At 42.5% G+C, this 20422-nt stretch overlaps 2 protein-coding genes across 2 annotated transcripts in view; one reads left to right on the forward strand and one right to left on the reverse strand.

The window, feature by feature from the left end:
• Positions 1-10077, reverse strand: part of LOC129824996 (5'-nucleotidase domain-containing protein 1-like) — a 53375-nt gene extending 43298 nt beyond the window's left edge. Inside the window, exons 1-6 of the mRNA XM_055884621.1 lie at positions 9674-10077; positions 8905-8996; positions 8520-8591; positions 8224-8333; positions 7982-8061; positions 7799-7880 (exon numbers count right to left, since the gene is read on the reverse strand). Of these exons, the coding sequence (XP_055740596.1) occupies positions 7799-7880; positions 7982-8061; positions 8224-8333; positions 8520-8591; positions 8905-8996; positions 9674-9766 (529 nt within the window). The 5' untranslated portion in view covers positions 9767-10077. The remainder of the gene's footprint in view (positions 1-7798; positions 7881-7981; positions 8062-8223; positions 8334-8519; positions 8592-8904; positions 8997-9673) is intronic.
• Positions 1285-7625, forward strand: LOC129824995 (collagen alpha-1(X) chain-like). Its single transcript, XM_055884620.1, has 3 exons — positions 1285-1388; positions 1904-2048; positions 5143-7625. Exons 2-3 carry the CDS (start codon positions 1919-1921, stop codon positions 6996-6998), a joined length of 1986 nt encoding a protein of 661 aa, XP_055740595.1. The 5' UTR covers positions 1285-1388; positions 1904-1918; the 3' UTR covers positions 6999-7625.
• Positions 10078-20422: the final 10345 nt, after the last annotated feature.

The raw sequence follows: 20422 nt of genomic DNA on the forward strand, positions 1-20422 counted from the left end.
GGTTAGGTATCCAGAAGACTGAGACAGGGTCTCCTCTAACTTTTTACCTGAGAGTTGATCATTTACTTATTTTGATTCTGACAAACTCTCCAGTCCCTGCCTGTGACATGCATGCCCACATGATGTTGCCACCACAATACTTGAAAATACAAGACATCTGCATTTTTTCTTTTATGTTATTGTGAAAATGTTCTATACTTTTTCTTTCACTTTGAAAATGTGGAGCAGGTTGTGTAAATATATTTTATTCCTATTAAGACTTCATTTTAAAAGGCAAATGTGACAAATGTGCAGGGTAGACTTTCACAAAATAATATGAAGGAGGAGACAATGGACATTTGAGAAAACCAGACGTCTGAGGACAGAAACTAAACTCTGCCCTCTGGTGTACCCATCTTGCACTGTGGCTCAGTGGAGGCACAGTACTGCTATATGCACTCTACACCACACACAGTTGAAACAATTTAGCTCTCCAGTAAATAAATGTCTATAAATGAAACTAAACATAGGTAATGTTTACCAGAGTTCATTAAGCTGACATAGTGTATTGATTTTGCTACCACAATCTGACATTAAAATCCTGTTAAGAAAGCAACACATTTGTTTGCGTACAGACAAGGCTGAAACTTCACTGTTGCCTGGAAGTTCCCTCCATAAGGACTCAATGGTCTGGGCCATCCACAGTGTTATTTACTGTTACAGAGAGGGACTCCATGGGGTGACAGGAGGAAAAAGCTCAAGTACAGACAGTCTTTAATTTTCCAGGGCAAAATGCTCACTCTGTCAATAAAATTATTTTGGAGACAATGAATATACTAAAGCCATTCCCCAGCACCTGTATTTGAGCAGTCGAAAATATGCAGAACTGGGTAGAAGAGGGGAACACTTATGTTGTTTTTCTAATTCATCTAAAAAAACACGGCAATTAAGATGTCAAAGACATCAAAGAATCAAAGTGAATACCCATATATCTCTGTGCATTATTACGACTTGAACATACGACCACACATACCCACAAATGCCAAAGAGTTCAGAGACAAAAAGATTTTAAAAACGTATCTTTATCTGAATGAAATCTGGTTCAGTCCTGCTCCATTGAGGATGGATGGATGAGGGAGGAGCTGTGGGGTTTTGAAATGCTATGAGACTATCATCCTGAAGTGACATGCCTTCTCTCTCTGAGGATATGGCACCCCTCATTAAAGCTGACATCACAACGGGGTGGGGCTTTTATACTAGGTAGATTCTGGGTGATGCTGGAGACAGATTTGGTATAAATACCCCGTACCCAGTGGCCTGGGTAGCAGCAGCCAGACTAAGGACTATACAGTACCGTGCCAGGACAGCAGCCTCTCGACCCCCACTGATCTTTTGGAGCGTACCTGCTGGTAAGTGTACCCTGCCCGCTCTCTCTAGTTCTGCTCTCTGGGTGTATGTGAGTGTGGCCCTCTGTGCCTGGTGCTGTGAGGTGTAGAGTGCATTGGGCCAATGGGGAGGCAGTTGGGGTCTTAGGGGAGGCAGTTGGGGGCATGGTTGAGGATCAGGTTGGGGCAGTAGGTACTGGTGGCATCTGGCCTCAAGTCGTCCTCATAGCAAGTGTCTAATCTATCATTGTGATGAGATGATTCACTTGGCGAGGGAAGGGATGACCCATACATGGGAGTCTAAATCTGATTTAGCTCTGGAAGTCTGACTAAAGATTTGGGGTCTGCAACGTTCCCTACTGTGCTCGTTTCTTGTCATTCTGACACAGAAATGTTAGTTTGTTGTTGCAGGCCCTGCTGTAGTGACAATAGAACAGCCAAGCTACTGTATGAGAAATAAAGGAGACGCCAGTGTAGTGTCTCTGTATGTTGAAGACAGTTCACATTTCAACATTCTGTTCTACATTTCTTTCTTGCAGGTTTAGCTTCACAGGATGGACCTCAGAGTGACAAGCGTTCTCCTCCTCCTGGTGGCCTTGGCCGTGGCAACACCAGAGAGATACTACCATGTACAGAAAGTAGCCAAGCAGCAGCAGCATTATCCTACTAAGAGCCATGTGCAAAGTAAGTCTCAACGTATTCATGTCTATTTGCACGTTAATGTTCCGAAGATAATTCTGTATCAGCTTTACGGTACATTCTCTTGGTGAAAGGTTTATGGAAGGTATAATTCATGCAAATTCTAGACTGTACTGGAGGTTTGTCATTAGGACCAGGAGTTTTTCTTGGCCACCTAACAGTGCCAAAAGGAAAATACTGGGTGCAAGTAAACCCCAAATGTCAAACTGGAAGATACTTGGCTGTTTTGAATTCCATATAGCTTTAACAAATAGAATTAAGCACAGCATGGTAAAAAAAAAAATTATTTGGGATATGGACAAATAAACATATTAAAATAAAAAAGTTAAATCAATGTAAAACAGCAGAATATAAAAATAATATTTTTTTCATTACTGTGGAAGTTAATTGCTACCAAAACAATCACAGATGTAGAGTATTACATTTTGACATACTTATCTTATGAAACAGGATTCATAGTACATTATCCTTTACAGGGGAGCAAGTATCTTAAACTGAAACTTATTGATGCAATGTCTCAGTCCAAATTGTTGAGGCTTTTCACCTGCCCATAGATGTCGTGACAAATTGGAAACAGTGGGCCCATGCATCCTTCCACAGCTCCCAAGAGAGGACACAGTCATTCATCAACAGGAAGTGGATCATAAAAATATGATTACAGTAGTTAAGATAATAACCATTCTCCTGCAACAATGCTGACAGTCAGATCACAGAGGTTCTGTAGAAGTGAGAGCCAGGGGCAATTATCACTTCTGTACGCATCGTAAAAAGAGCACCAACGCACCAGTTAAATGTGGCTAGCTTCCACATAACACTGCTTTCAAGATTCCATGTCACTCTTGACAAATATTGAAATATCCTACAAAATATCCTACTATCCTCTCTTCAGGAGAAAGCTCAGAAGACAGCGGGGAAAAGTATAGAGAGTAAGACAGTGGGGCTTGACAAACAGGCAGAGATGGGACCATTTGGTCAAGAATATGGTCCGGAGACGAGTGTTGTCGCTCAACCAGACTACGTCACTCTGTAGCTTTGTTTAAGACGTTTCGATGCATTTCTTTTTTTATGGCCAGTGTCCTCTGACAGAAATACAAAACTTTCCCACACGTCAACAATGCAAACAGATGTTACCACGTTGCACTGGGCACACCCGAACAAACCGCTTTGTAGTGCTTAAATTGTCCCAGACACTTCTCAAAACAAATGCCCTAAAGTAGAGTAGACAAAAAATGCAAATCATCTTAAATATGCTGTAAGATTTTAAAAAGTGCCATCCTCGGGATGTATAAAGTGAGAGCCATGGCATGGCCTATATATAGAACGGTATGGTTTGAGGCTGGCAATAGACATAGGATCTAGGCCTAACTAGACAAGTCAAGGTTGAACAGCTGGCTATATGGCCACAGTGTTATCACCTTCCAGTTTCTGAGGTTTGACTTGGCTGTCCAGTTGTCACTTTCTGTTTTTCCTCAGGTTTCAAACCTACTCCTCAGTGGCTTTCAAATTACAGCCCTGTCTGGCCATTTTTTTCTCAACGTGCTATTCCAAAACAGGAAAAGGCAAACGCTTTTCTACAAATCATGCGTCAAATCCACTTCAGTCACTGTAGCTAAATGTTGCCTACTGACTTCTGTAGCGGTACCTTACACCATGGCACTACTATACCACACATTACTTGAGCAGCAACAGCTTTGCCAGTAAATTATAAAATCACTTTTAATAATACAATTAATAGATGAATTGATAAAAAAATGTTAACTGCTAGTGCCTTGACGTTTTATATCTAAAAGGAAACTCAGTTTCAAAGGTCACTGTCCCTTTATCAACGCCAGTCAAAAGGGGACGGGGTCATCAACTCAGAGATGCAGCCAAGCTACAGCATAAGGCAAATACAGACCACTATGGACGGAATTCTGTTATCTGAACAGTGGTAAAATGCCACGGACTTAACACAAATAGCTCAAGCGAACACATTCATGGTTATACAAAATGTTAGGCATAATATGCAACAAACAACACGGCTTCAGGAAAGTTATTGATATAGGCAAAGGCGTGGAGGTATTGTGGGCTGACCGCTCAAAGACACAGGGGATAAAAGTATCCCTTCAGAATTTCACGACTCAGGTCAGAGTTCAAGACGATGCACATACGTCAACTGGAGGACCACTAACCATAATCACGCACTACAGACAACTTGTGAAATTAAAGGGTTCAACATAGCGTGGGCAAATGAAACTAAAATAACTGGCTACAGTAGTCTAATGTGGTCTCAACATGCTGAGCACTGTACAAGGACCCCAGTGTTTATATGAACATATTCTCAGACCACTGGTGCTGTCCATAATCACAGAGCCGGCATCCCCTCGGTTGTTTAAATCACATTGTGGTGTTTTAGAGTGGAGTACCAAAGCAGAGGTTAATCAAGGAACCAATTGACAAGCGAGTTGTCTAAGAGAGAGAGAGAAATGGATGTGACTAAACAATGTCAATAAAAACATGCAGCAAAGACAGGCAGAGGCAAAATGACAAAAACGTCCAACTGAAATTCAAGAGAAATGTCATTCTTTGCTTTATGAATTCTATTTTGCACAGGTTAGACATCTGAGAGATGGTAGTTTAGTCAGGTCAGGGAAACCCCCCCGATGCTATATGTTTGCAACAGGACTCAACAGGACTCAACAGGACACAACAACCATGACTGGATCAATAAGTGTAACAACTGGTGCATGGCAGAGTTGTTCATCCACACCCATACAAATAGGGCACAGATAGAGTCATCAGCTTTTCAAAACATCTAAGATCCATTTGGGGCATCACCGAGAAAACATCAATATATATCTTTCCATTCAAATGAAATAGACAAATGTTTCAGATGCACCTCGAATGAAAACAGGACTACATGAATACTCTGATAACAGATAACGGACCGGATAAATTCACCTTGACTGAAATCTAATAATCTACTCTGGAAAAACTGACAAACTTAATGAGATGAAAAAAAGATATCCTAAAGTCTAAACCACAGTTAACTGTAGTTGTTACCTGCATCTTAGGTAATTATGCTTATCCATTTCCACAGCTGTTTCAGGTGAGCCAGGTATTCCCGGATCCCCTGGTGAGCCAGGACCTATGGGCCCCCCTGGGCCTCCCGGCAATAACGGCGTGGGACATACTGGACAACAGGGCCCACCCGGGGCCCCCGGGCCCGCTGGCTACTCCGCAGCTGGCAAGCCTGGCAATCCAGGTGGTCCTGGGAAACCAGGTAGTAATGGAATGCCCGGTGAGAAGGGTCATACTGGTGCAACTGGAGCCATGGGTCCAAGAGGACCCCCCGGTTCCCCTGGAAGCCCAGGACCTGCTGGATACTCTTCTGCTGGCAAACCTGGCCCACACGGTCTGCCCGGAGGCATGGGGCCAAGGGGTGAGAGTGGACTTAAAGGACATCCAGGTATCCCTGGTCTGCAAGGACAAAAGGGAGAGAGGGGAGTTGGTATTCCTGGGGCACCAGGTGCAAACGGTCAAGTGGGCCCAATGGGACCCTCTGGTATGCCAGGGCAACCCGGAGTTGGTAAGTCTGGTGCCCCTGGATACCCTGGGGAGTCTGGGAAGTCAGGTACTCCAGGTAGGGATGGAGCTCCAGGAGCTATGGGTCAGCCAGGGCCAAAGGGCCACAATGGAAACCCTGGGGTAGGAGCACCAGGAAAATCAGGTGAGAATGGCAGTCCAGGTATGCCTGGAAATATGGGACCTAAAGGTCCCCAGGGACATGCCGGACAACCAGGTGCACCTGGCTTACCAGGAGTTGGTAAACCAGGAGCTAATGGCATGCCAGGTGACAGAGGATCACCCGGTACATCAGGAACCACCGGTCAGAAAGGAGAGCCAGGGCCAACAGGTTACACTGGGGCAACAGGTGCTACTGGCCTTATGGGTCCAGCTGGGCCACAGGGTGCTAGAGGATTCCAGGGAGAACCAGGTATGCAGGGATCTAAAGGAGATGTCGGCATGCTGGGAGCTCCAGGGGCAAAGGGAACCAAGGGGGATCAGGGACATCAGGGTTACGCAGGGAAGGCAGGTATCCCCGGGGCAGCAGGCCCAGCTGGTGCAACCGGCGCTACAGGACACCAGGGTAACAAGGGAGCTCAGGGCCATACTGGCTCTCCCGGTCAGCCAGGTTCAAATGGGCTTGCAGGAGCAAAGGGACACCCAGGCACTCCTGGAGGCCCAGGAAAACCAGGCGAGAGCGGCATCCCAGGAACAAGAGGACCAGTGGGGCCTTCAGGTCCAGCAGGTCAAGCAGGTCTTAGGGGTCACGCAGGTCTTCCCGGTGCACCCGGCCCAGCTGGCCAGATGGCCAAGGGAATGTCTGGTCCTATGGGTCCACCTGGAGCTCCTGGTTCCAGAGGTCACGATGGTAACCCAGGTGCTATGGGACCTCCTGGCCCACCTGGTCCCCCTGGTGAGATGGTCTACCAACACGAGAAGAGCATGCCCATCAAGTCCCATGAGATTATGATGCCTCATGAGATGATGAAGGCCCCTATGTCCGCCTTCAGCGCTGTTCTGACGATGGCTTACCCATCTGCGGGTTCACCCGTTCCATTCAACCAGATTATTTACAATGGGGAGCAGCACTATGACCCCCAGACTGGCATCTTCTCCTGCCAGGTACCAGGTCTCTATTACTTCTCCTACCATATGCATGTTAACGGCGCTAATGCATTGGTGGCACTGTACAAAAATGGTGAGCCAATCATGTTCTCATACGATGAGTACAACAAGGGCTTCTTGGATCAGTTATCTGGCAGCACTGTACTTATGCTGAATGCCCATGACCAAGTCTACATTCAGGTCCCTGATGAGGAGACCAATGGTGTCTTTGCTGCTGAAAATGTTCACTGCTCTTTCTCTGGGTTCCTGATTGCCTCAACGTGATACAATCACTAATAAAAGCTTAAAAGAAACTACCTAAAGAAATAGTTCTGTTTAACTTCCATTGAGATTGGGTTGTCATTGTAGAATAAAAGATTGACGTAATATTCTACAAGTTAATTTGTCATTGAAAAGGCTGAAAAGGCAAGAGCAGCAATTCTCTCATGTATTCTGTTAAGAAGGGCTTTCGGTTCATGGAGGCATTTAAATTAAATGAGAAGAAGAATATAATTTAGGAATTAAAATGTTTGTTATCACTACTCCCTTTCCCAGTATATGCACAAGTATTCAGCAAACAATGATCAAGGAATACAAACCAGTCTGAATAATTCACAAAATGGTGCTCTTTGACTGCCTGTAACATTTACAGCAGATTTTTGTTGTTGTTTTCAAAATCTTTAATAAATATCTTGTAATATACATGCAAAGGAAATCCTGCTTGTTTTTTAGGCAATGTTGTAAGTCAGATCGCAACACCTTTAACAAACCAGCAGTGTGATATTGCAACGCACAGGATGAAAAAAGAGTCACAAAAAAAGTATTATGTCAAAAACAACTATATGCCCGAGGATGCATTATGCTATGTTCAACTTATTGATCAAAGTAAAGAATAAAGTCTTATTTCTGAAACTGATGCCGTTGTCTTTTCTTTTTGTGTCGGTCTACCGTACGAAACTGAAAATATTGTTTTGAGTTGGACTATTTCAGCCCACTGATATGGCCAATTGAAATAGTGATTTCTGCTATGGCCTACTGTTTCAACAACTGAAAGTGATTGATTATTACATAAGTAATAAGCATACCTTTAAATGCAGATGTGTTGTAATTGTGGTCGATGGCAGCAACAATGTCTTTCCAGAAGTCTGAATTCACCTCATTCCCACGCTGTTGACAAAAACAAAATAATGTTCTTGAAAGTAGATACAATTTGGTGAAAACAAAGTGTAAACATATTCATAATTCACTTAAAAACATTTATATTTTACCTTACGCAACATATCCACAACCCTTCCACAGAGAAGAGCTCCAGGTAGATCAAAATAGTTGTCATAAAAATAGTGCTTTGCTGCAGAGAATAAAACAGAACATATTTATTGTAAGAAACAATCCAATCAATAATCACTCTTTAGTCTTTACATATATAAAAATGTAACTGCATTACAAAAATAAAGAAAAAACTGCTTTGACAATTTGGATGGGACACAGATATTCAAGATGACAGACTTACTAGATTTCGTAAATGAGGTATTAAGACTATTAAAGTTCTTCCATTCCCTTTTTGAACCATAATGTTTAATGATCTCTTCTGTTCTGAGGTTATTGGTCCCATGGGTTGCTCTGATGAAAACAGGTTAAAAAAACAGGGTTTTAATTTATTTGCGGTGGAAAGAGGAGTAACAAAAAGGCATTCCCAAATATTGTACATTGATACAAACACTTAAAAACAGGCATTTTTTCCTATCAATATAAAAGGAACCAAATATCAGAGCATGTAGTTAACTGTATCATTTACCGTTACCCTACCGTAAAACAGTTCCATCTTCAGCCAACTTAACCAAGTTTCCATCCTCAAGGTCTACCACTAAGCCTTTGAAACTGGACATAGAGAAAACACATTTCATAGTGGTCACTGGCAAAGAACAGGTGTGTTGATCAATGTCCTATGCTAAGCAATAACAATAAGAATCTGTAAGCGATATTCCCCAGAGCACCATGCATTCATCCAATGCCTTTAAAATGTTTTAAAGTGCCCTTTATCTAACCTGAAAATGGAGTAGTCATTCACAGTAGTGGAATGATGCATGCAGGTAGTCTGAATGTACAATGGCACACCAAAGTCATTAATGATTACAGCCAATAGAACAATGTATTTTCTTCAGTCATTCTGCTGCTGCTGCTTGTGACTCACCAGAAATCCCAGGAAGCAGGGGTCAATATAAGAAGGTCCTTGTCATAGTCTTTATGCTCAACCAGATACCTGGTAAAGCTCTCATAGATCAGCTGCAAACAAGCACAAATATATAGGGTAACTTGCATTCTATTCTACCCACAGGTGGGGTGAACATTCAGTGACACTGAACCTTTATGTATGTACAATACATAAACACTGTGCTGTACTGACAACTACCGTGATGGAGCTGGCATGCACTGTAAACCTATTTATGAAGTCACGGCTTCAATGTCATTTATGTGTTCCTGACAGAGAGGATGCCGTTGGGTTTCTGCAGCTGGCAGTCAGATGTCACACAGACTCAGCTGTGACTCTGGCTGGACTGCTGGCTAATTTGTTGTTGCAAGCATATCGCTTATAAATCAAATGTATGCATGCTGTAAACACATACTATACAGTGTTGTTAGGTAGGTAGCTAGACCTTCCATTATAACAATGTCGTTTGGGGGGGCGCGTGCATCGCAACTGCAATGTTTACCATATTAACACCATGTAGCTAGGATGTATGTATTCTATTCCATTCATTCCATCATACATTGTGAGTATTAGCTATTGATCAAATGCAGCGAGTCATGAACGACTAACTTGACACGGCCAGCTGGAAAAAATGGTTTATGTTGAATGCAAGCGTTAATATACTTAGTAGCTAGCCAGCCGGCTAGCTATTGTTACAGTATCATATCGTCAGAAATCACAAGAACAGCCCGTGAACTATAAATAAACTCACCCTAGAGGTCTCCTTCAAATGGTACCGACAGAGAGTGTGGTCCAGATCAAAACCAATTACATCACAATCTGAAAGGGAAAAATATTCGCTCATTTTAACGAGGGTGCTAGAAACCAAGGATATTGTACTGTTGGCTACACACGCCTGCACACTGTGTCTGTCAATGTCGAATCTGTACCCTCCAATATATTTGTTTCTACGGCAACAAGCGGGTTGCTGTTACAAGGGGATGCTTCACAGAATGTCTCCAATGACCAGGCACTATCGTACACATTTAGTAAATCAAGGTCTAGGAATTGTTTATTCATTGTTTGACATTCCGTATCAACCGCAATATTGACATAAGGTGGCGGTGCGCAGAACCTGCACAAAAGGTTTGTGCCCGAGGCTTCCGGTCAGGGTGTACCGTAGTACATCAAATAAATGTGCATAGGTATTCGAAGAGCGGGGCTTTTCTGATAGGGTCCACACATATCCTAGACAATTTGAAGTTCTCAAAAAGTCGTAGCCTTAATTATTTATGCTAGTTAATTAACTAAACTAAAAGCCTAACATTTTGCCCACCCATATGGATAGGCCTAGCCCAAGAATCTACTCTTAAAGCTAGAATCCTTAGTTGCTAAATCCATGTTTGTAAATAATGTAAACAAGCACTGTATGTACTCAAAACACAGTTAAAACTATAATTTAGATATAATGGATGGTCAGTTCATGCATACAAATCGCTGTCAATTAATTTGAGAGTGATTACATTTCTAGCATATATCAGATTTATACCAAAGAGGCGGGGTGTCGCTTTGTTATTGCTTTAATTAAGGATTCTAGCTTTAAGGAGTAGAGTATATAGAGGGTATTTTAGTAGAGCCTTATATGGACCTATAAGGACATTATATGTTATTTTCAGAGGTGGACTGGCTCTGGCAGCAAAAACAGTCAAACAGTACTCCATCTAAACGTGAATCGATTCTCAATTGCGATACGGTTCTAGAAACATAAAGCCTTATAATTTCATATCACAGCAAAATAATTTCACAAACGCAAAATATACACTTACTGTACACTGTTTTAACAGGCTTTATCACAGTTGCAGCTGACAGTATTTTTCAGTTAGGGTGGGAAACTTTTTGCATTTCCGTCTCATGTTACCTCTTTCGGCGTATTAGCCCAACACAAGATACATTTCTGAAATCCTCAAGAGTTTTCCTAATCACACACACACAAAAAATTGATATCATATTCACAGGAGGCATGACACACCCATTTGTGTACACTGGGTCAAAACCATATTTTCAGTTCGCATTTGGTAGACTGGAACAGCAGGTTAGAACAATTGGAACACCATTATTATCAGGGGTGCAACTTTCACTGAGGCGGGGGGGGGGGGGGGGGGGGGGACAAGTACCATTGCATTTTTGTCCTCCCCACTTTTATCATTGGAATGTGTTACAGAACGAGGAAGCAGTGTGCTTTACGACCACGCGGACACCTCCAAGTGGTCAGGTAGGCTGTTTGGAGTGTTTATCAGACTGGATAAAAAAATGATAATAAATAATATTATGTCCCCCCACTTCCAAAACCAAAGTTACACCCCTGATTATTATAGTCCTAATTTTATCCCAATGACAATTCAATGTGTGATTAGAAAACATCTGATGATTTCCGAAATATACAATGTGTTGGATACAGTGCATTAGGAAAGTGTTCAGACCCCTTGACTTTCACGTTACAGTATTATTCTAAAATAAAATCTACTTATCAATCTACCCACAATAGCCCATTATGACAAAGCAAAAACATGTTTTTAAGAAATGTACACTACCATTCAAAAGTTACGGGTCACTTTGAATTGTCCTTGTTTTTGAAAGAAAATAACATTTTTGGTCCATTAAAATAACATAAAATTGATCAGAAATACAGTGTAGACATTGTTAATGTTGTAAATGACTAATGTAAATTACTTTTAATGGAATATCTACATAGGTGTACAGGGGCACATTATCAGCAACTATCACTCCTGTGTTCCAATGGCACGTTGTGTTAGCTAATCCAAGTTTATCATTTTAAAAGGCTAAATGATCATTAGAAAAACATTTTGCAATTATGTTAGCACAGCTGAAAACGGTTGTGCTGATTAAAGAAGCAATGAACCTGGCCTTCTTTAGACTAGTTTAGTATCTGGAGCATCAGCATTTGTGGGTTCGATTACAGGCTCAAAATGGCCAGAAACAAAGAACTTTCTTTTGAAACTCATCAGTCTATTCTTGATCTGAGAAATGAAGGCTATTCCATGCGAGAAATTGCCAAGAAACTGAAGATCTTGTACAACGCTGTGTACTACTCCCTTCACAGAACAGCGCAAACTAGCTCTAACCAGAATAGAAAGAGGAGTGGGAGGCCCCGGTGCACAACTGAGCAAGAGCTCAAGTATATTAGTGTTTAGTTTGAGAAACAGATGCCTCACAACTCCTCAACTGGCAACTTCATTAAATATTACCAATCTCAACATCAACAGTAAAGAGGCAACTCCGGGATGCTGGCCTTCTATTGTTAACTAAGCAAGTCAGTTAAGATTAAGAACAAGCTAACTGCGCCACCAGAGTCTCTGGGTTCGCGCCCAGGCTCTGTCGCAGCCGGCCGCGACCGGGAGGTCCGTGGGGCGACGCACAATTGGCATAGCGTCGTCCGGGGTAGGGAGGGTTTGGCCGGTAGGGATATCCTTGTCTCATCGCGCTCCAGCGACTCCTGTGGCGGGCCGGGCGCAGTGCGCGCCAACCAAGGGGGCCAGGTACACGGTGTTTCCTCCGACACATTGGTGCGGCTGGCTTCCGGGTTGGAGGCGCGCTGTGTTAAGAAGCAGTACGGCTGGTTGGGTTGTTCTTCGGAGGACGCATGGCTTTCGACCTTCGTCTCTCCCGAGCCCGTACGGGAGTTGTAGCGATGAGACAAGGTAGTAATTACTAGCGATTGGATACCACGAAAATTGGGGAGAAAAAAATAAATAAAAAAATATTAAGAACAAATTCTTATTTACAATGACGGCCAAACCCAGACGATGCAGGGCCAATTGTGTGCCGCCCTATGGGCCTCCCGACCACAGCCGGCTGTGATACAGCCTGGGATCGATCCATGGTCTGTAGTGACGCCTCTAGCACTGTGATGCAGTGCCTTTAGATCGCTGTGCCATTCAGGAGCCCTACATAAGTTGACATTATAAAGGGCAATATTTTTTCCAATGAAACAATGCATGGCCAATTTGGGTCGCACTTGCACGTTTTTTTGTAAAAACAAATAGACTATGTCTGGTCCGCAAATTCGTTTTTTTTTTCTTTCAGGAAGGCATGTGCGCTGATTGAGTTTGACACCCCGGGCTAGCGTATACATTTATGTAGATAGGTATTTAATTAGCATGCTGAAAACAGAGATGTGGACTCGAGTCACAAATATGATGACTTGTAACTCGACTTTGACACCAATGACTCGTGACTTAACTTGAGCCTTATGACTCGACCTGACTTGATACCATCCCCAAGCCCAAATATTAAAAATTATGCTATTTAAAAAAGTGTGCAGCGCATCAACTCTTCATTTAACGGATTACAGTTTGAATCGGACAGCAGCCAATCAAATTGTGCGTGGCAGTGCAGAGGAACGTCGGCCGGTGAATTCAGATGGAGCACTTGGAATGATGATACCCCAAATTATTATTTTCGGATATAAAGACAACGCTGTATCAACAAAAAACGGACTGCAACTTGCAAAACATGCGGGAAGACAATTACAAACTAAGGCGCAACATTTCCCAACTTTGTTCGACATTTGAAGCTGCACAAAGAACGGTAAATCGTGGCTAATATAGCCTACAGCTATCCATCACACGACGTTGTGTGTTTATGAGTGTGTAACTTGTTTCATGAGTTTCTTTTTGCTGGCTTATGATGTCTGGAGCCTGTATTGTTATATGCGCTCCTCACTGCTTGCCTAGATTAGATTTGCAGATTGACTCGCCACCACGCTGTTTGGAGCTGGAAAAGATCAAATGGGCACATTTGTGTCAGAGTGCCTCCTAGAATGGTTGTGTACTCTTCCTAACCTGCTGATTACGGCGAGTGCTTGAACCTCTGATTGTGTTTATGCTTCACACAAATCCCACCATCCCCCTCTCTGCTGTCCTCCGCAGTTTTGAGCTTTCTCCATTGATAATGAATGAAGAACTGCGGTTTATTCATCTGAGGCACCGCATTCAGATACTTTCCCAGATAGAAATGCAAGATATAGATCTGTACCCGATTCTCTATTCTACACGGCAAAGGCTGTTGTAGGTGATGTATTCCTATGCAACCACCCCACACGACACGACACAGCCTACCACGCCTCTCCCGCTGTCACACAGAGAGAGAGGGGGGAGGGTCTTTCTCATGGCTACCCATGTATTTCCATGGAAATATAACGTTTATTTGGAAAGTAATAAATATATAGATATTTTTAAAGGCATTCATGGTTTGCGTAAAAGTAATATACTAACTATTACTCTTGTTAAAAATATGAAATGGTATTACATTTGGTGAAGAGCACATTATGACTTGTTTAGGACTCGAAACTCTTGAGACTTGACTCGGACTTGCCTGTCTTGACTTGGGACTTGAGTGCTAAGACTTGAGACTTACTTGTGACTTGTAAAACAATGACTTGGTCCTACCTCTGGCTAAAAACACGGAGCCTAACGTTAGCTAGCTAGCTGCTGTGAGGATGTTATGTCATTGGACAAGTAAGTGACCGACTTCCCCTCATATCGTTTTTCAGTGTCTAGAGCAGGGGTGGGCAAACTTTTTGACTCGAGGGCCACAATGGGTTCTAAAATTTGACAGAGGGGCCGGGCCAGGAGCATTTGGAGGGAGTGTTTGGGCCGGATATACTAAAGCATTAAATGTAGTGTGTGCAAACCTCATAGCACAGTAAGAACACTACAACCCAATTTATTAACTGTCTTTCAAATGTGAAAAATAGCTCTTATCAGTTAATAAATTTGTCTCAAGGAATATGCAAGATATGGCATTTACATACTATTTCGCAGATACCGGGATGAGGAAATGTAAATAGATTAAAATAACATACGCACTGTGATTTATCAAGATTGCGTCTGTTTTTAATAAGTTTCAATCGAAGGTCCAAAGTTAAAGAAATCAACATTTATTGAAAAATGGAATCACTTTCAACATTCAAAACATATTATTACACAACGAAATACTCAAGCTCAATAATATCTACTTGTGTTAAACTCCGCAAAATCATGGATGGATTGTCCTGACCGCGCGCTCTACAAACTCGCCACGGACGCCCTCGCCTTCACGCGCAAACAGTACACGTGTATCGTTGCCAAGCACACAGACATAGGCTGTATTAAATATCCTACCTGCAGCTGAAAATTTAAATTTAAATTAAGAGCGATGTGCGGCGTGTTAATAAAGCTACTGTACCGCTGCTGTGCGTAAATGCGCATTGCTCTTAATTAAAAGACGCACTTCCAAACTTTCCATATGCATTTTTTCATAACACAGCAGAAAAACTCACCATTTCAGTGGGAACAATGTTGTTGGTCTCCCTTTTTTGCCAGTGCATCAAAGTCTGGAGTTAGTTTTGTTGTGGCAATTCTCAGGACAGATCTGAGGTGTTGGTCAGTTAACTTGGATCTGTGATGGGCTTTGTTGATTTTCATGACGCTAAACGTCTGCTCACACACGTAGGTCGAGCCAAACAACACCAGCATCTTCTGCGCCGTCCTCCGGAGGTTTGGAAACAAGGTCTCGTTAAGTGAAGCGTAAAAGTCATTCAGTTTAAGAGACTTGAACTTCTCCTTTGAGACGGAGTCAGACTGAAGATCGATCAGTTCCAATTGCAGCTCCTGCGGTGCTGATTCGGGGTCTTGTGACAGGGGACAGGACACCAGTTGAAGTGACTTGTCAATTTTTTCAAAATCACAGAACCGAAGGCAAAATTCTCTGTGCAGATCGTCCAGTGATTTGCAGTATTTCTTCGCATTTCGGGCGGCCTCTTTCTGCACGGCTAGTGTGGGTAAATGTGCGAAAGATTTGTTTGACATTTGCCTGGAGAATAAAACCAGCTTGGATTTGAAGGCTCTCACATTTGTGTACATGTCGTGCGCAAACTGATCTTTCCCCTGTAGCTTCACGTTCAGCTCATTCATGTGTGAAAATATGTCCACAGCAAACGCAAAGTCACAAAGCCAGTTTGTGTCGCTCAGCTCGGGGAATTCTTCGGATTTCCTCATTAAATTAAAAAATGAGCGAATCTCGTCTTTGAGCTCCCAGACTCGTTGAAACACTTTCCCCAAACTTAACCAGCGGACGCGAGAGTGGTAAAGTAGGTCCTGGTGATCCGCATTAGTTTCTTCCAGGAACGTAATGAACTGACGATGATTAAGTCCCCTTGCTCGTATGAAGTTAACAAGTTTTACAACTGGATCCACGACGTGATTAAGCTGCAATACAGACTTACACAGAGACTCCTGATGAATGATGCAGTGAAGTAAAATAACATCCTGGTCAGGGTTTTCTTCTTTCACTTTATCCTGGATTCTTTTCAGCAGCCCGATGTTTTTTCCAGTTAAATTTGGCGATCCATCCGTGGTGACATTGGCAAGTTTACTCCAAGGTAGCTTCATTCTCTCGATGACAGCAGACACCTGTTCATATAAGTCCTCTCCTCGCGTTTTCCCTTTCAGTGATTCCATGCTCAAAAGCTCCTCCGTTATCTCAAAACTGTCGTTAATCCCTCGGATAAAAATTAGGAGCTGAGCAGTGTCTTTTATGTCGTTACTTTCATCCAGTGCTAGTGAATATAACTTAAAGGACTCCGCCTTTTTGTTTAACTCGCTGACTATATCTTCGTCAATCAGTTCCACGCGGCGAGTCACTGTCCTGCGTGCTAAACTGATTTTTTCAAACTTGGCTTTGCTCTCCGGACACAAGAGACCTGCTGTCTCTACCATGCACTCTTTCAAAAACTCGCCTTCGGAGAAAGGCTTGCTAGCCTTTGCTAATTTGAATGCCAGCAAATAACTTGCCTTGGTACTTGACTCTTGAATTGCAGTTTGTCGGTGAAAAAAGTTCTGTTGACTCTGTAAATTAGCTGCCAACCTCTGAGCAGTAGCCGCCCGTTCTTGTGTTGACTGCTTGCTAGCATAGTTTGCATGCTTCGTGGCAAAGTGACGGCTGATATTGTACTCTTTGAAAACCGCAACAGCTTCTTGGCATATCAGACATACAGCCGTTGATCGGACTTCAGTGAAGAAGTATTTTGTTGTCCACTCTTTATTAAACACTCGGCATTCGCTGTCCACTTTCCTTCTCTTTGGTACGCTCATTTTCACAGAAGGGCTTAATGGTGACGTGAAACGAAGTGAAAATTAAAGTGAAATAAAGAGAAATACGCGCCACTCCAACAACGGTCAATGTGTTTTGAGTGCGCCATCTATTGGGGAAACGTGGGCATTGCAGAGAAAGGGGGAAAAAAAGGAGATTTTTACTATAATTTGGACAAGTTCGGCGGGCCGGATTAAAAAGCCTAACGGGCTGTATGTGGCCCGCGGGCCGTAGTTTGCCCATGTCTGGTCTAGAGCTTGAGATACAGCAGGTGTCATGGTTAGCATAAATTCAGCATAGTGTGGATAAGTGGATAAGTCGTTTATCTTAGTTGTCAATCAAATGTATTTGTCAGGCAAGTTCCCATTCAGTTGTCAAAACGTGGATGGGGACAAGCATGCATTGGCAGGCATGCTGCAGAACGACTAGCAGGCTACTATTCCAATCGTTTATCAGTGCAATTTTGACTGCAAACTAGCTGGAAAAGTTTGAGAGGGTTTATCTAGTGTTCCCTCGTTTAGATTTTAGTTCAACTCGCACTGGCTAGCATTAGTTGATCTTGTTGTTGATGTGCATAGGCAGCGGGGATAGAGCCTATCGTTTCATGGTTGTTTGATCAATAGGACGGTGAAGTTGCCAAATGTAAGAGGACTAACGTTACCGTGGTATTTACATATTTGCAGAAATCCATTGGTCTATTTTGTGGCTTTTGGTGATGTGTTCTAATGATCTAAAGTCACGCTGTTGCTACTGCCTGTAAACACACAGTCAAGTTCGAAGTGAATGGCAGGGCCCATATGGCAAATAATTTATTTTCATATCGGCCTACTGTAGCTCTGATTGGCTATGGCGCACCAGACTGCATTGAAACACCGGTCCTGAACACGACAGATGATTTTATTAGGTTGTATTTACTGCAGTGACTATTAATTGTCCAAAACGCACAGCCGTTTTCCCATTCTATATTGCTATAGAATTTTTACAAATGCCTTAATATACATCATTCCCAAACATTCTATGAATTTATGAAAATGACCATATCTAAGCTTTCTCGCTTGTCAGAAAATGTAACAAAAACAAAGTGTCATATTCTTCCTGGGAGTGTATATGAACAGATTTCAATAAGATTTCATGTTGCTAAAATGCTGCCAGTTCCACTTTAATATCAAAACAGAAAGATAGCCACTGAATGTCAATGATCTTACCGTGTGCTTTGCGGGATGAGCTTCCTGTTTGAAGCTCGCTCTGCCCCCCTCTATCATGTCTGTTCTGTGCTCACTGTGTTTCTTAACAGTTTGACAGGATGCTTAACAACAGCCCAATAAAATTCACAAGAGTTGCATTTCTTCATGGCTTTTTTACCAGAGGTGGAAAACGTAACCAATTGTCATAATGAGTAAAAATAAAGATACCTTAATAGAAAGTGACGCAAGTAAAAGTGGAAGTCACTTGAGTAAAAGTATTTGGTTTTAAATAACTTCATTATCAAAATAAGTAAAATGTAATTGCAAAAATATATTGAAGTGTTGAAAGTAAATGTATAAATCATTTAAAATTCCTTATTTTAAGCAAACTAGACAGCACCATTTTCTTGTTTTGATTTAATTTACAGATAGCCAGGGGCACACCAGCATTTAGACATCATTTACAAACAAAGCATCTGTGTTTAGTGAGTCCACCAGATCAGGGGCAGTAGAGATGTTTTCTTGACACGTGTGTGAATTGGACCATTTTCCTGTTTTGCTAAGCATTCAAAATGTAACAAGTACTTTTGGGTGTCAGGGAAAATGTATGGAGTAAAAAGTACATTTTCTTTGTGAATGTAGTGGAGTATAAGTAAAAGTTGTCAAAAATATAAGTAGTAAAGTACAGATTTAGATTTAAGTAGCGCTCAAGTAAATATAATAAGTAATACTTAAGTACTTTACACCACTGGGCATTACTGGCCAAATTTGTGAACTGTGAAAACAATACGGAGAAAACAATGTTTTACTAAAAAATGATGACAATACAATCTCCATGGAGCTAACGACGTTAATCAGAAGAGACACTGACAGTAGCTAGACAGACTTGGCTAACCAGCCTCTTGCATAAAGTTACATGGTTTAAATAAACATCAGCTCCGTTAATTTCAGAAATAACAAGAATAATGTTTAGGGCACCGTGTAAAGTGGTTACAGGTGTGATGGCTACTGTTGCAGTTTTTAGAGGAAGCTTTCTAGCTTGATACATTTGTTGCTGTTGAAAACAGGAATAAATCGTTTTGTTTACCTAGGTCGCCATGGCAACGGCAGCAACCGCTTTCATGCGCTGAAAAACAGCCACTAGATGACACAACTGCTTTCTTCAATAGGAAATAAAAAATACAATTATTGCGAAATGGGTGGAGGAGGTGAAACCACTCAGAGTGGTGATCTGTTCTGATTCGGCTGCAGTGTTGAGTAGTGTGAAGACGGGCAGGTCAGATAAGGGAGACTTGTCTGTGGAGATGATGGTACTGTTCATTGGATTGGAGATGATAGGAGGTAAGGTTTTGTTGCGTTGGAGCGTAATGAGAAGGCTGATTTGGTGGAAGGACGTAGGATAGAGGGTTTTAATTTTTGGGGGGAGTTTGAATTTTTATTTGAGTTAAGAAAAAATTCTTATTTACAATGATGGCCTAGGAACAGTGGGTTAACTGCTTGTTCAGAATGACAGATTTTTACCTTGTCAGCTTGGGGATTCGATCTAGCAACCTTTCGGTTACTGGCCCAACGCTATAACCTAGCCTAGTGCTACCTGCCGCTCCAATGTTGATTGTCACGTTGTGGATGATAGGCAGACATAACCTCACACTCAATGTCAACAAAACAAAGGAGATGATCGTGGACTTCAGGAAACAGCAGAGGGAGCAGCCCCCTATCCACATCAACGGGACAGTAGTGGAGAAGGTGGAAAGTTTTAAGTTCCTCGGCGTACACATCACAGACAAACTGAAATGGTCCACCCACACAGACAGCAGCAGCGCCTCTTCAACCTCAGGATGCTGAAGTAATTCGGCTTGTCACCAAAAACACTCACTAACTTTTACAGATGCACAATCGAGAGCATCCTGTTGGGCTGTATCACCGCCTGGTACGGCAACTGCTCCGCCCACAACCGTAAGGCTCTCCAGAGGGTAGTGAGATCTGCACAACGCATCACCAGGGGAAACTACCTGCCCTCCAGGACACCTACACCACCCGATGTCACAGGAAGGCCAAAAAGATCATCAAGGACAACAACCACCCGAGCCACTGCTTATTCACCCCGCTATCATCCAGAAGGCGAGGTCAGTACAGGTGCATCAAAGCGGGTACCGAGAGACTGAAAAACAGCTTCTATCTCAAGG

This window comes from Salvelinus fontinalis, chromosome 27 (genome assembly GCF_029448725.1).
Source record: "Salvelinus fontinalis isolate EN_2023a chromosome 27, ASM2944872v1, whole genome shotgun sequence".
NCBI classification, from domain to species: domain Eukaryota; kingdom Metazoa; phylum Chordata; class Actinopteri; order Salmoniformes; family Salmonidae; genus Salvelinus; species Salvelinus fontinalis.